The sequence below is a fragment of the Helianthus annuus genome, chromosome 17 (genome assembly GCF_002127325.2).
Source record: "Helianthus annuus cultivar XRQ/B chromosome 17, HanXRQr2.0-SUNRISE, whole genome shotgun sequence".
In the NCBI taxonomy this organism is placed as follows: Eukaryota; Viridiplantae; Streptophyta; class Magnoliopsida; order Asterales; family Asteraceae; genus Helianthus; species Helianthus annuus.
Genome location: NC_035449.2, coordinates 51,460,996 through 51,477,185, shown reverse-complemented (window position 1 = coordinate 51,477,185; position 16,190 = coordinate 51,460,996). Strand labels below are relative to the sequence as shown.

Below are 16,190 nucleotides of genomic sequence, written 5' to 3'. Positions count from 1 at the left end.
CTGCTCACGTTTATTCTCTCTCTCTACACATATTTTCTTACTCACAAACCGAGACTTATTCTCACGCCGGAGGGCGGTTACAGGAATAACCCCATTCCTGTAACGAATCCTAACGGTGTTCTATTTTGCAGTAAATGGTTCGGATCGCCAAGAGTTGAAGTCCTAGTCGGAGCCTACTGTTCAGGTCAGTGTTTCTTCAACGATCTAAATATAGACTCACACTACTAGAAAACAGCTAGATTTACGACAAGCATATTTGTAGCAAATCTGTGGAAAATTGGCCTTAGCTACATATTTGCAACAAAACAGGTTCGTGTGAAAAATACTTGTTGGAAAGTATGATTGCGACAAAACTACCACAAAATTTGCTACAACTTTCCGACAAATAAAATCCATCGCAAGATTTTCCACAAAATTCCGACAATTTTTTTTAAAGCCTTTTCCACCATTTTTTTGACAAATTTGTCACAAATCCCACTTTTAACATATTTTATTAATATTTTATTTTAGTCATTTTTAATAATAATAATAATAATAATAATAATAATAATAATAATAATAATAATAATAATTTAAGAAAAAAAATAATTAAAAAAACTGTTTTCTACAAACTTCCTACAAATTCTAAAAACTGTTTTAGACAAATTGTGGAAGAGTTTTGGGTTTTTTTGTTTTTCTTTTTTGTCGGAAAACTGTAGGAAAATTGTACCAAAAAATAAGTTATGGGAAATTTGTAGGAAAAAAATGTAGTTTTCTAGTAGTGTCAATTACGAATCAATTTTTTTGTTTATCATTAAGGCATAAGGGCAAATTTTTTGAGTTCGAAAAGAGTACATGAACCAAGCTCGACCTCAAATGAGCTTGTTTAAGCTCTTGCTAAATATTAAATAAATATTAATGGTGTGTATATCTGACTTTTTTTTCTGTTTGCATGCACACCAACAACTTGCATTTCCTATATTCCTTTTGGAATGCACACCATCAGCTTGCTATATACGTGCTTCACTTGATTTCAAAACTTCAAAGCCTAAGAGCCTGTCACCCTTAGAAGATTCTAAGATGTCAACCTTTCCAGCTTCTAGTGCTTCCCTTTCTTCATCTCTCTTACCACCGGTTGTTGATGATATTAGTTGCACGAAGCAGGATGCTATTCGCAACACTGTGAATGCCAATCCTAGCATATGGGGTGATCAATTTCTTACACATGATGAGGTTTTCTAATCACTACTTGATTGCTTAATTGTCCATTTATAATGAGAAAATCATCTTCATAATTAGTTTTTTTTGTACATGTAGCCAGAAGATCTAGTTATGGAGAAACAAGTAGTTGAAGAGCTCAAAGAAGAAGTAAGAAAGGAGCTAATGATCAAAGCTTCTTCTAATGAATCAATGCAACATAGGAAGTTGATACAACTTATTGACGTACTCCAACGTCTTGGAATATCTTATCATTTCGAAGAGGAGATCGAGGAAGCCTTGCAACATATCTATGTTATATACGGTGAAAAATGGAGTGATGATAACAACCTGCAAAATATTTCTCTTTGGTTTCGACTCCTTCGACAACAAGGCTTCAACATTTCATCAGGTAGTTCATTACACCTTTAGAACATATAAGTACTTCACAGCCATACTTGGATATGATATCTCATGCACTCTTTAATATAGCTATTAGAATATAATGATCAAACCGATAACGTTACTATCTAGCGCTAAGATGAGTGCTAAATTACATGTTACAGGAATATTCAAAAACCATATAGATAATAAAGGAAATTTTAATGAATCCTTATGTGATGATGCTGAAGGGATGCTTGGTTTATATGAAGCATCCTATATGAGGGTGGAAGGTGAAGAACTTTTAGATGATGCCCTCGAGTTCACGAAAACTCACCTTGCTATCATAGCAATGGATCCTTTCTGTGACCCTTTATTAAGAATCAAAATACAACAAGCACTAAAGCAGCCACTCAGAAAAAGGTTGCCACGGCTAGAAGCCGTGCGTTACATATCTATTTATCGACAAGAAGCTTCCCACAATGAGGTCTTACTGAAGTTTGCAAAGTCTGATTTTAATGTGGTTCAATCAATGCACAGGAAGGAACTTAGCGAAATTTGCAAGTACGTAGCATGAAAACATAGGATTAATCTATATGTGTTTTACTATTTTGTTGATTTCTCATTGATCATATGTGTCAGATGGTGGAAGGACTTGGACCTAAAAAACAAAATACCTTATGTTCGAGACAGATTGGTAGAAGTCTATTTTTGGATACTGGGAATCTATTTCGAGCCTCGACATTCTCATACTAGAATGTTCCTGCTCAAAACTTGCATCTGGTTGGTTGTATTAGATGACACATTTGATAATTATGGTACTCACGAGGAACTCAAGATATTTACTGACGCTGTTCAAAGGTACCCAATTGTACATAATCCTACCTTCTTTAATACTAAGACATATTTTGTTTGCCTTGTAATTTTAATTAATTACTTAGTGCAAATAATCACTTATTGTAATTTGTATATTGTCTAGATGGTCAATAAGCTGCTTGGATATGCTTCCGGAGTATATGAAACAAATATATCAACAACTTTTGAATCTTCACCAAGAAATGGAGGAATCACTTAAAAAGGAAGGAAAAGCATACCAGATCCACTATGTGAAGGAGATGGTATATTATAACTAATTTATAAATGTTAGTCTTGCATATATATAATTAACAAATAATATATACGATGGTTGGGAAACAGGCAAAAGAGTTGACACGAAACTTCTTAGTGGAAGCCAAATGGTTAAAAGAGAAGTATATGCCAACTCTTGAAGAGTACATGTTTGTTTCAATGGTGACTAGTACCTACGGCTTCGTAATAGCGAGATCTTATGTTGGTATGAATGATATGATCACTGAGGATACCTTTAAATGGGTAGCCACATATCCACCTATTGTTAAGGCCTCAGCTTTGATTTGTAGATTTATGAATGATATTGTCACCCACAAGGTACTACATACATGATTAATCAAGTAAGTGATACTATATACTAATTAGTAATAATATTTTGAGAGATATATTGCTTTCAGGAGGAACAAGAAAGAGGTCATTGTGCATCAAGCATAGAATGCTACCAAACGGAAACTGGTGCAACTGAGAAGGAAGCATGTGAATTTATCTTGAAAAAGGTTGAAGATAAATGGAAAGTTATAAATCGAGAATCACTCAGGCCTACACAAATCCCATTTCCACTACTTATGCCTGTAATCAACCTTGCGCGTGTGTGTGATGTCCTTTATAAACACAACGATGGCTTCACTCATAGTGGGAAAGAAATGATAAGTCACATTGAATCGCTCTTGGTTCAGCCTGCAGTTATTTAAGATTCAAGATTAACTGCTTGGTATTTGTTTGTGTTTTTAAATTATAATTTATGTTTCATGCATCTTTAATTACGTATGCTTCTTATCTGTATTCCATGAGTGTGAATACATAAAATCTGCATTGCATTTGTGTTGTAAAATCATATGATTATCTTAATTGGAAACGCGAATTATGATATAATTCTTTCGTTTGATCCAGTTTCAAATCAATTCGAATGATTTTTTGGACCAATATTAACTACGAGTTCTTGTGGTTTTACAGGTTAACCGTCTAATTCGGTAAAGTTGGAGAGTTTAAAGATGATGCGGAACACCCGTGGATGATAAACATAGGCGTTATTCGGGACTTGTTCGGATCGATAAGGTTGATTGAATATACAAGAGATGCACAAGAATGAAGTCCAGGGATTGATTGGTAATTAAATGGAAGTTCATATTCAGCCAAATGAGTTCCAGCGTAATTAAAAACATAGCATAGGGGTTCAAAGCATAAGTTACAGTGGGAAATACATGCATTCACAGCAGGTTTGAATCGTAAGCTTCGGTCCGAAACCGTAGCCTACGACAGAAAGAGATGGGGGGGGGGGGGGGGGGGGGGCGCTACATGTTAACTTGTGGATGACATTTAAAAGGAATAAAAAAACCTAAGACATGCGCAGACGACAAGACATTATTGGGGGGGGGGGGGGGGTGTTCAAAAGTCAAATCATCATCATCATCATCATGCAACAAATAGGAGACTTTTGGGTGAATTAAAAGAAGCAACATTATCGTTGTTATTTAAAAATCATCCATGTGAAATTAAAGAGAAAGACGGTTGAGTGGGACGAAAACATTGGAGGCCCAATATTAATCATCATCACATGGACATAGGGAAATAAAAAAAGAAAGATTTTTTTTTATTTGAGGAATATTTTTTTTACAATATCATTTTAAGGGAGATACGCAACCGTAGGGGAACGAGAGTGGAGTCACAAGATCAGAATTTTATCATCTCTTCCCGTTGAATCATCATAAATATCATTATTCTCACCATATTAACAAGATCAAAGATGGGTTCAACCGTGTATCAAGCCTGTGAAAATCAATCAACCACAATGAGCAGTTAGTCTTTTTTATGGTTTCCTCTGGATGGGGGATTCTTGTAAGTGAATGATTTTATTGTGTTTAAACATATTTGTGAGCATTGGTAATCTAAGCATTCGATGCTTTATACCATTTGATTTGATTGACTCGTTGTAACTGATTTATTTTACTTAAATTTTAGTTCCTATTCATTCAATTCCCAAGAGTTCTAGTAATTGGGATATATTTGATAGGGATTCGGGTTGGTAATTTTGGTTGATTGCTTATATGATAACCTTATGTTGTTTTGTAATCGAAGTATGTAGTCTTTAGGTAATCACAACTTGTTAATCAAATTAAATAATCATGTTTATGTGATTGTCACGATTAAACAATAATCATGTTTATGTGATTGTCACGATTAAACACGTAATTAACATTGTAGGTCCCTTTTGTCGGAGAACGAACCTCAAACCTTGTTATACTAACCCACTAGCGAGTGCGGAATCCAAGCTAGCGAGCAAACCGGGATTAAGCAAGTATAAACACAAACACACACGGGTTCACCGATTAACACAACTTGTATTAATGCAAATGAAGGTTTCGGTTACAAGCACAATGTTTACAAATCTAACATGTAAACTCTCAAAGTGTGTGTGTGAGTTCCGGACAGAATGCTCTCAGCCTATCTCTCGGATATCTTTCTGTCTGTCTCTCTCTAACAAGTCTAATGAACTCAACACAATGCATGGGTATTTATACCCATACACAGCAGGTCATGTCCGAAGGATCCGATAGATGGTCCGAAGGATCATCTATCGATGACAAGATGTTCGAATGATCAGCAATGACCTCGAAGGATGATCCTTCGAGGTCTAACAATCGAAGCATATCTTTCGAGTACCTCGAAGGATCGACAGTATCCTTCGAGGAGCTATCCTTCGAGACAGACAACTACTTTCTAACTGTTTGACCAAGTCAATCCGGAGGATGGTTGACTTGGACAACTTACAGACTTAGAACATCGTTTATATACAGACCGAATACAGACAAAGTACAGACACATGTGCACCAACAAACTCCCCCTTGGCTGTAGCTTTGTCTTTATCTTCTATAGTTGTAGACTCGTCTCGAACTTCGACGGTCTTTGGTCTTCGAGTTCCCAAAACTCTGATGTCCTTTCAAGTCTTCAATGTCGGAGGATCTTCAAAGTCTTCACGTCTTGAAAGCAGAGAGTGTATCAACAAACTACCCGTATCACGTAGGAAGTGTGTTGACAAACTCCCCCTTAACATAAGCTCCCCCTTGAGTTATGCTCTTGAAAAGACTTTATCTTTATGAAGTGAGATCCTTGTGGTGTTGATGATGGCCAGCGGCAACTCGATCATCTTCATCTTTTGAGCGCCTTCTCATAGTGTCTTCATTCCAATGCTTGTCATCGACCATGTTCTCCTAGCCTTTAGAATCTGCACATGCAAGAAATCTAAACGCGTAATGAGAACAACTGCTTGGAATAGTATCAACAAATGACACACGAATGACCATGTCAAAATCAAACACCGTCCGACAGTTTGAAAGTTTAATAAATTTATCAATTTTAAATTCTAACTTTCAAAATCTGCAAATTTTGACCGTTTATGAAGATTTAGTCAGTTCGGTTTTCAGTCAGGTTTCAGGTAACGAAGACTCGAGCTCCAACATCGTACGATCGAAAATAAAGTAGAAATAAAATCTTTTTGGCTTTTATAAAGTTTATATTAAAACACGCCTAAAATCTTTTTGGTATTTTTGAAATTAAAAGACAACAATTTAAAATCCTTTGAGTGTTATCAAACGACATCACCGCTAATGTCGTGCTGATATGCACCAAACGACGAAACTGTTTAAAAGAAAACAATAAAGGTTAAGCAGTAAATAAATAAATATATACAAACATTCTTTTTGCGAGTTTCGAGGGTAAGAGAATCATATCAGTGTACGGTCATGCCAAAACACTCTTGTTGTTCAGTTAGTTAACATTAAGATAAGCAACCTATAACAATTATCGGTATTGTTGTCCACTTAAACTCAACTTATCAGATGTAATCATGGCGAGGGGATACGTTAAGGTATGATTTATACTTACCGACCGGTGTTCATCCACATCACGACACATTCCCGTATCAAGGTATGCACGAGAGTTCATCTTACCGGTGAGTATACCGATTATCATCTGTTTGACCGTATAAATTGTGAGATACTCACTTATTTTGATTTGAAAACAAGCCCTATGTGATATAATCACTTATTGATGAGGAACTTGATTTTCGTATGCATGAGGGCACAGGTGCAAGTCCGTGAACAGGTCAGTACTTCCGTACAGCAGAGAGACGAACTTGACACCCGGATAAATGTGATATTTTATCACTTATTTGTTTGGACATGTGATTGTTTATCACTTATTGAGGTCGAATGCAGTATGTAATATGTACACGTATGTATAGTATCATGGAAGATCTAGACTTGCGTCCCCGTTATTTTTCGGTAAAAGATACAACCATGATACCCAGATGATAAGCAGCATAAAGACCGAATATCTCAGAACCTCGGCAATCTATCAAACGAAATTTCGGTACTAAGACCATATGCCAATGAATGGTTCCCACCTGGTCTTCAGTCGATTAAGATTTATATCACCCTGCACACTTTAAAATGATTGTGAGCCTACCGATACATCTTATATAGAGCTGCTTATCATTTTTCATTTAAGGTTTAAAGAGGTTTGGATAGACCACTGATGTACTATCATTTTCTCTTTTGCTCGCCAGGAAACTCATTTTTGTTTTTCTATTGTTTTTGTGTTTTTGAAATTTTTCGATGTTTTTGGATTTTCTGATTTTTGGATTTACTCCCCCTAAAATCAATAAACTAAGACAAATTTAAAAACACAAAGGTATTTACAAAAATGATTTTCCGATGTTGGTTTTACTCTTGCTTGACCTTAATGCCATTTACCAATAATAAGAAGTCAAATCTAGATTTGTCAAAAGCTTTGGTAAATAAGTCGGCACGTTGGTCATCGGTGTGGACCTTAACAACATCGATTAGCCTTTTCTCAAAGCAATCACGTATGAAGTGATATTTGATTTCGATGTGTTTGGTCTTTGAATGCTGCACAGGATTTTTAGTGATATCTAAAGCAGCAGAATTATCAACGTAAATAGGAGTAGTTAGGAATTCAAAACCGTAGTCCCGCATTTGTTGTTGGATCCAAAGAACTTGGGAGCAACAACTTGAGGCAGCAATGTATTCAGCTTCGCATGTTGATGTAGCGACACACGTCTGCTTCTTGCACTGCCATGTAACTAGGCGATTTCCTAAGAACTGACATCCAGCCGTTGTGGATTTACCGTCGATTTTGCATCCGCCAAAATCAGAATCACTGAAAGCTACCAATTCAAAGTTATTATCCCTAGGGTACCACAGACCGGTGTCGGGGTAAGCCTTCAAATAACGAAAAATCCTTTTGACAGCAGCAAGATGTGAGGCCTTCGGGTTAACTTGATATCTGGCAAGCAGGCACGTTGGGTACATTATGTCTGGCCTTGATGCTGTGAGGTACATAAGAGATCCAATCATCGCGCGGTAGATTGAAGGGCTAACAGCTTCTCCCTTCAAGTCAGGAGTAATTCCGTGATTAGTTGGCAATGGGGTACCAATGGGCGTTGCATCAGACATCTGGAACCGGCTCAAGATGTCACCAACATATTTAGTCTGATGGATGAATATCCCAGACTCTGTTTGTTGAACTTGTAGGCCCAAGAAGAAAGTCATTTCCCTCATAGCACTCATCTCGAATTTATCCTGCATGATGCGCTCGAATTCCCTACACAAGACATCATTAGTAGAGCCAAAAATAATATCATCAACGTATACCTGTACCAGAAGAAGATCTCCATCTTGTTCTTTGATGAAAAGAGTACAGTCGATAAGACCTCTACGAAAACCGTTCTCCAGCAGATAGTGAGATAAGGTTGCATACCAAGCTCGCGGTGCTTGATGAAGACCATAGAGAGCTTTGTTGAGCAACCAAACCCGATCGGGATGGATAGGATCTTCAAAACCTGGAGGCTGTTCGACGTACACCTCTTCTTCAACCACACCATGTAAGAATGCACTTTTCACATCCATCTGATAAACCTTGAATCCTTTGAAGGACGCATAGGCTAGAAAGATTCGAATTGCTTCGAGACGTGCCACTGGTGCATAGACTTCGTTGTAGTCAATCCCTTCAATCTGACGAAAACCTTGAACGACTAAACGAGCTTTGTTTCGGATAACAACTCCGCGGTCATCCTTTTTGCATTTGAAAACCCAACGGGTACCAATCTTCTTGTATCCAGCAGGTTTCTCTACGAGTTTCCAGACACCCAGCTTCTGGAATTGTTGCAGTTCTTCCTGCATTGCTTCAACCCAAGCGTTATCTTTCAAGGCTTCTTTCCACGTTCTTGGTTCTTCCTGTGAGACATAACACGCGAAGGACCAGTCGTTTTGTTGCCCGGATTCTCGAATAGCTGCATACAAGCCTGCATTGTTGTTGTTTCGCAACATGTTTCTTGTTTGAACGCCACTTTGCACATTTCCAATGATGTTTTGTTGAGGATGGGTATTATGAATCCTTGTTTCTGGATTATCTGGAACTGGAACATTTATACCCAGGTTGTTGAGGTTAAGATCAACAACCAAATCAAGGCCCGGAATTGACGAAGAGGATGATGCAGTAGCCTCAGCTGTTCTATGGGCATCCACTGGAGGAGTACCCTCTGAAGTACCATGAACTGCTGTTGTAGGAGCTTCCTGATCTGCATCTAGAAATTCATCATCCTCTGAAGATTCGTTCAATTCGTTTGCATCATGAAAATCCTCATTGTTGAGAGTATTGTTGTTCACCGAAGAAGATGGTTCTTGATTAACAAGAATTGGACGAACCACCGGTGAAACTGTTGCATTGTCACTCTCGAAAAACATCCTAGCCGCAGCATTTTCTTCAACGGCTTCAACATTGATCGAATTGAAGAAGTCATCATACTCAAACATCCAAGGTTGACCCGGATTTTTGACTGGCAAGGTGTGCCTTTGTACTCTGACCTCAGACCATTCCTCGACCCTTTTAGTCTCTAGATTCCAGACTCGTAAGTTAGGGGTGGCATACCCAAGAAAGTATCCATCAATTGCTTTTGCCCCAAACTTTCCATTAGGATCGATGATTGTGCATGGAGCTCCAAACGGTTCTAGATAAGACAAATCTGGTTTCCGTTTTTGAAGAAGCTCAAAGCAGGTCTTGTTGTGCCTTTTGACTGTAAGAACTCGGTTCAATGTGTAACATGCAGAGGCCACAGCTTCAGTCCAGAATGGAATGGGTAGCTGCGACTCTACCAACATTGTCCTAGCAGTCTCGATCAATGTGCGGTTCTTACGTTCAGCGACACCATTCTGTTGAGGAGTATAAGCTGCACTAAATTCATGAAGAATACCTTTTGAAGTGCAGAACTCCGTCATGGAATGATTTTTAAATTCAGTACCATTGTCGCTACGTATCCGCCTAACCTTCAACTTATACAAATTCTCAATCTGAATGATCAAGTTTTTGATAATACCAAAAGTTTCACTCTTGTGTGCCATGAACGCAACCCAAGAAAATCTTGAATAATCATCAGTAACCACGAGGCAATATTGATCACCCCGAATACTCTTGTGCTTGACAGGACCGAACAAATCCATGTGCAAGCGTTCAAGAGGAACTGCCACTGTGTTGATCTTCTTTGTAGGGTGCTTCTTCTTCGTTTGCTTTCCTTTCTGGCACGAAACACAGACGTCTTGAAGATGGAAATTCTTGAGGGGAACACCATTCACCAATTCATTTGAAACCAAATGATTCATTTTTCGTAAGTGAATGTGACCCATTCGTCTGTGCCAAGAGATAGTGTCTTTTTCTGTGGCTTTTGAAATGAAACAAGTTGCTTGTGCAGACGTAGTAATAGCTTGGCTCATGTCAAGGACGTACAAATCATTTATCCTTGGAGCCGACAAGAGAATCCATTCTTTTGGAATTTTGAAGCCGGGCTTCAGCACATAACATCCATTAGCATCAAAGTGTACTGAGAACTGCTTGTCATAGATTTGAGAAACACTAAGAAGATTGTGATCAAGTTGTTGCACAAAATTGATCTTGTCAAAGCTGACAATCCCGTTAGATATCATTCCTTCACCCGTTATGTATCCACCTTTATCTCCAGCAAAAGCAACATAACCTCCTCTAATAGATTTAACGTCGTAGAGAAGCTTCATGTCGCCTGTCATGTGCCTGGATGCCCCACTATCAACAATCCAATGACTACTAATAGTTCCTCCTGGAACACCCTGCACATGAACTCAAATGAATTAGTTGGAGATGGGGACCCAAGCCATTGTGGTCTTGGGTCTTCCACTTTCATCAATGACAATAACTTCTTGTCTTTGATGGTTGGTGAATTGTGATGGTCCCCCTGATTCAGTAACCGATTTAGGTTTCCATGTCTGTTTTGTTTTACCAGTGTCTTTCTTTAAAATTTTAACTTCTTGATTGTTTGAAGTTTTGGAATTTTCTGGTTTTACAACAACAGATTGTTTTTGAACCACATCAGTTTTAATTGCTTTTTCAATCTTCTTGACCTGTTGGCGTTTCTGTTTCTTTTCCCTTTCTTTTACAAGTCGGGGATCTTGTTTTGTGGAAACAGTTGGCTTACGGTCAGTCTTGCCACGGGGATCATCAACCTTTCCTTTTTGTTTATGAAGATATGGACAATTACGAATAATATGTCCAATGGTTCCACATTCAAAACATGATCTTCGTTCTACAAACCCCGAAGTATCATGTGATCGCTTAGCCGATGATGTTGAACTTTGTGAACCCGAGGTACTAGGCTTTGAACTGCTTGGTTCATTTCTTTTCTCGACAATAGCTTTCTTGACAAAATCTAAGTTAGATTGATTTTCAAACTTTTCAATTTTGTCTGTTCCCGTCGATTTCACAAAGTTAACATTTTTCTTTTTCTTTTGGTTCGGCTTCTTTTGGACTTGAGCCGGTGATTTTCCTTTAGGCTTGATGTGATTTTGCTGCTTTGGCACTGTTGGTAATTTCTTGTTGCCAAATTGTTTTCGAATCTCAGCCTTTGGAATAGGAGGACACTGTGTAACTGTAACACGTGGTCCTGTCTTTCCCAAAAACTTACTTGTCGAATTTTCAAAGACTTTGCAGATTAAGGATTGATTAACATTCTTAATGGGAAAATCTTTGTCTGAGTAAATTTTATCATCACCAACTAGAGTGTACAGCAAATTCACACTCTCCGGCTCTTCTGCAGATGAGGACTCAGTTGCAACAGTCTTAGCGGGTTGTACAGGGGGATCACATAGAATGTGATTCTCAAGAGGTATGTCCTCATTTTTGACTACCGCATCAGACTTTGCTGGGACAGTATCATCAGATTCATCATCAGACGAATCAGCATCCTCAATCACAACTGGAGGATCTTGATTCTGTTCAGCACTCACAAATGTATCTGCTGACACATCTGAATCTGAGGATACTTCCTTTTGGTATCCGAGTCCTGCAGCAAACTCCTTAACATCTAGTGGCACAGACGGTTCAAAGAATACCCTGTCCTCTTCATCAGGCGTGGCATCATAATTATGTCTCACTGGTGGTGGACACTTCTTGTACCCTATGCATGTGACATCTCTCTTTTCCTTCTGAACATCAATGATGTGATCTAACACATAGCTAGAGCTCAAATAACTGTCTAGCTTGAGTTGGATCGCATCACTTTCGGTTTTCACACAAGCCATCTCTTTTTGCATAATCTCAAGGCGAGATATATACAAATTAATATCAGTTTGTTTTCTTGAAACCATTTTAGTCAATTCAGTTTTATCTTTCTTTAATGTTTCAATTACTGACTTAAATTCTTTTTCATGGTTTTCATAAAACATGTTGGCTTCTGTGCATTTAGAGAGATCCACAGTCAACTTCTGATTGTGGATGAATGTCACATCATATTTCTCTTGCAAAGCCTCATGCTTGCTTTGCAAGTCACACCAATCAGCACTCAAGGAACTATGTTTGTCTTGCAAGTCAAACAAACTAGCTTGTAAAGCATCATGTTTGGCTTGCAACTCAGACATGTTTCCTTCTAAGTCAGCACACCTAGCATGCAATCTATCACATTCATCACAGTTAATAGCAGTGGGTTCATTGACACATACCTGACTTGATGAACCGTCGACATTAGCCATAAAGGCTGAATGGAGAGAAGACGAAGAATAAGCAGCTTGATCCACCAGAATAGATCTTCTTTGAGTTTCTGCTGCAGCTTCCTCCAAAAGTTCATCAAAGTCAACATCATCCGAAACATTAGATGTCTCACCCACATGATCATCACCAGAGTTGGATGATTCTTCATCAACACTTCTACTGTATCCAGAGGAGTCTTCATCTTCAGACGATTCACCACCACTGGCAGAAGATTCTCCACCACTGGTGTGAACTAGCTTCTTCACAACCTGAGCAAAACATGCTGTTCCATCGGGAGCATCACCACCCAACTGGATTGACCAGTCACAACCTTCATCCACCTGAACCGCAAGTGCCCGGTTGGTTTGGTTGTTGACGGGTACCAATGTACGATCATTGTTTCTGTTCTGCTGGTTGCCTTGGTTTCTGAAGGGGTTTTGATTCCCGTGCTGAGCTGGCTTTGTGCATTCCCTCTTAAAGTGACCCCGTTCACCACAGTTGAAGCACTTAACAGCTTGTTTATCGAACCCATACTTGGTGTCTCGCTTACTTTCCAAGCTGGTTCTTCCAGTACTTTCCATCCAATCCTTTGCTCTTCTCACAGCACTCGCAAAGGCCCACTTGATGTCCATCAAGTCCATCTCCTCTTTATCAATCTGCTTGTAGTCTTCTTGTGTCAGATTAATGTTGCCAATCTGACCTTCTATTAACCCACAGTACGCGCTCACTACAGTGTTAAGCAGCTCCATGTGTTCCTTAGCTACTTCTACACTGATTTTAGAGAAGCTTGACGTGTCGAGCTGTACGGTACCTGACTTTGACTGTTGACCAGCAGATGATGTTCCTCCATAACATGCACGTTGTTGTTGAGCAGGAGGAGGAGGAGGAGGTGGTTCTATTGGATTTCCATACATGTCTGTGGTGGGAGGTGGCTTAACAGGAACTTGCACCGGATTGCCATACATATCAGTGGTTGTGACAAACGCTGTTTGCAAAGGAGCATGTGGACCTGTTCTTGCAGACGAAGTATTGGAAGTTCCACAATACATTTCAGGATTTTGAGGCAATGGAACTCTCTTCGCCTTTAAGGTTTCCTCCTGATCCTTGTTTTCCAGAAGCTGCACGAAGTCGTTGATATTTGTAGTTTTCAACACTCCGTTATACTTCAGGATTTCCAAGAAGCTACTCCATTGGGGAGGCAAAGCATCAGCAAACTTTTTCACCACTTCTGCTTGAGTTGTCGTCACACCAAAATTATTCAGCTCAGTAAGCAAATGATAAAACCGACTTGTCATGTCTCCCAAAGACTCCTTATCTAAGCATGTGAAACAGTCGAATTCTTTCTTGAGCAGATCATGACGCAATTGACGTGTTGCTTCATTTCCTACTCCCCTGGTTTTCAAACCGTCCCATAGCTTCTTTGTAGTCTTGAAGCTGACAAATTGATGATAGATGTCTTTGCTTAACGCCTGAGTGAGAATGGCGTAGGCTTTCTTCTCCAGATCATATATTTTCTTCTGATCCTCTGGAAGATCGGCAAAACTAGCAGTTGTTGAAGCAGCGACCTCGATAGCTTGATCAAAGTCTGTGGTGAAACGTATCCACAGCTCTGTATTTTGACCCAAAACATATGTACGGAATCTGTCAGCCCAACCTGGATACTCATTTAAATGCATCAGCTTCGGAGGTCTATTCAAACTTCCTGTTTCGCTTTCGCTCAGTAAGATACTTTGGATACTAGGAGTTTGATTCGAGACTAACGCCCACTGATTTCCCTGAGAAGATGTCGATACCGGAGACTCGGCCCATGAAGGCGATAGACTTGTAGACGTGTATTTTCCACTGTCTGGCGCCGGTGTACCCCACCATGAAGGAGTGACACCTGAACTTGTATATTTACCACTGTCTGGGGCAGGATTCCACCAATTCGGATTCATGATAAATGAGCAAAATAAATGCTAAGTAAGAATTCCGAAAGATCACACAGCCGAAGGATCCTGGTCGAAAGATCTGAAATCACAGAAACTTGTTAACAATAAACTGACCACAATCGAAAGATCAACTCTTGTTCGAAGGATCAACAGTACTCGAAAGATCACTGTTGTATCTCGAACAATGGTTTCGAAAGATTCAAGAACTCGAAGGATTCCCTTTTGAAAGATCCTTATCTTTCGAATTAAATATCCTTATCTTTCGTATAGCTGACTTTCGAAAGATCACACTTGTTCGAATGATCAACAGTGTTCGAAGGATCACTGTTGACTTTCGAGCACTGGCTTCGAAAGATTCAAAATCTCGAAAGATTCACACTTGAAAGATCCTTATCTTTCGAGATAAATCCCTATCTTTCGGACACTTATCTTTCGAATAGATTCCTTTTGGTCGAAAGATATGTTTCGGACTTCGAAGGATGGGTCGAAGGATGACAATCTTTCGAGCCTTCCTTGATCGAAAGATGGTCTTTCGAGGTCGAAAGATATCTTTCGAGAGATTCTGACACAACTGACGTTGATGTGATAGGTTGGTGAAAAGGTGATGGGTTGGTAAGTCAACTTTCGGCAAAAGGGTATGGCAGGCTGACAACTTTCCCACCAACTAAGATTTTGAAAGATAATTTACCCAAAAAGGAAAACCCTATCTTCAAACCAGTCACCGGAATATTGACCGGAATATGGCCGGAAATTACCAACACACTCAAAAACAAGTTTTTAAGTTACCCAACCCAAACTTGAACACTCCCGAAGGTTTAGAACGCGTTTTTATGTAAGAAAAACCAAGAAAAGCACTAAAAACGGGATCCAAACTAAGTGTCCAAACACACCAAAACTTGAATAACCCGGTTTTAAACAAGGTAAAGAGCCAAGCTCTGATACCACTTGTAGGTCCCTTTTGTCGGAGAACGAACCTCAAACCTTGTTATACTAACCCACTAGCGAGTGCGGAATCCAAGCTAGCGAGCAAACCGGGATTAAGCAAGTATAAACACAAACACACACGGGTTCACCGATTAACACAACTTGTATTAATGCAAATGAAGGTTTCGGTTACAAGCACAATGTTTACAAATCTAACATGTAAACTCTCAAAGTGTGTGTGTGAGTTCCGGACAGAATGCTCTCAGCCTATCTCTCGGATATCTTTCTGTCTGTCTCTCTCTAACAAGTCTAATGAACTCAACACAATGCATGGGTATTTATACCCATACACAGCAGGTCATGTCCGAAGGATCCGATAGATGGTCCGAAGGATCATCTATCGATGACAAGATGTTCGAATGATCAGCAATGACCTCGAAGGATGATCCTTCGAGGTCTAACAATCGAAGCATATCTTTCGAGTACCTCGAAGGATCAACAGTATCCTTCGAGGAGCTATCCTTCGAGACAGACAACTACTTTCTAACTGTTTGACCAAGTCAATCCGGAGGATGGTTGACT

The 16,190-nt window shown here is 39.2% G+C and overlaps 1 protein-coding gene across 1 annotated transcript; it reads left to right on the top strand.

Annotated features, from left to right (window-relative positions):
* Window positions 1-1,039: 1,039 nt before the first annotated feature.
* Window positions 1,040-3,944, top strand: LOC110925783 ((E)-beta-farnesene synthase). The gene is made up of 8 exons (XM_022169621.2): window positions 1,040-1,212; window positions 1,297-1,588; window positions 1,743-2,121; window positions 2,200-2,418; window positions 2,537-2,675; window positions 2,755-3,003; window positions 3,084-3,397; window positions 3,640-3,944. The coding sequence occupies exons 1-7, from the start codon at window positions 1,060-1,062 to the stop codon at window positions 3,375-3,377; spliced, it is 1,725 nt and encodes a 574-aa protein (XP_022025313.1). The 5' UTR covers window positions 1,040-1,059; the 3' UTR covers window positions 3,378-3,397; window positions 3,640-3,944.
* The last annotated feature ends 12,246 nt before the right edge of the window (window positions 3,945-16,190 follow it).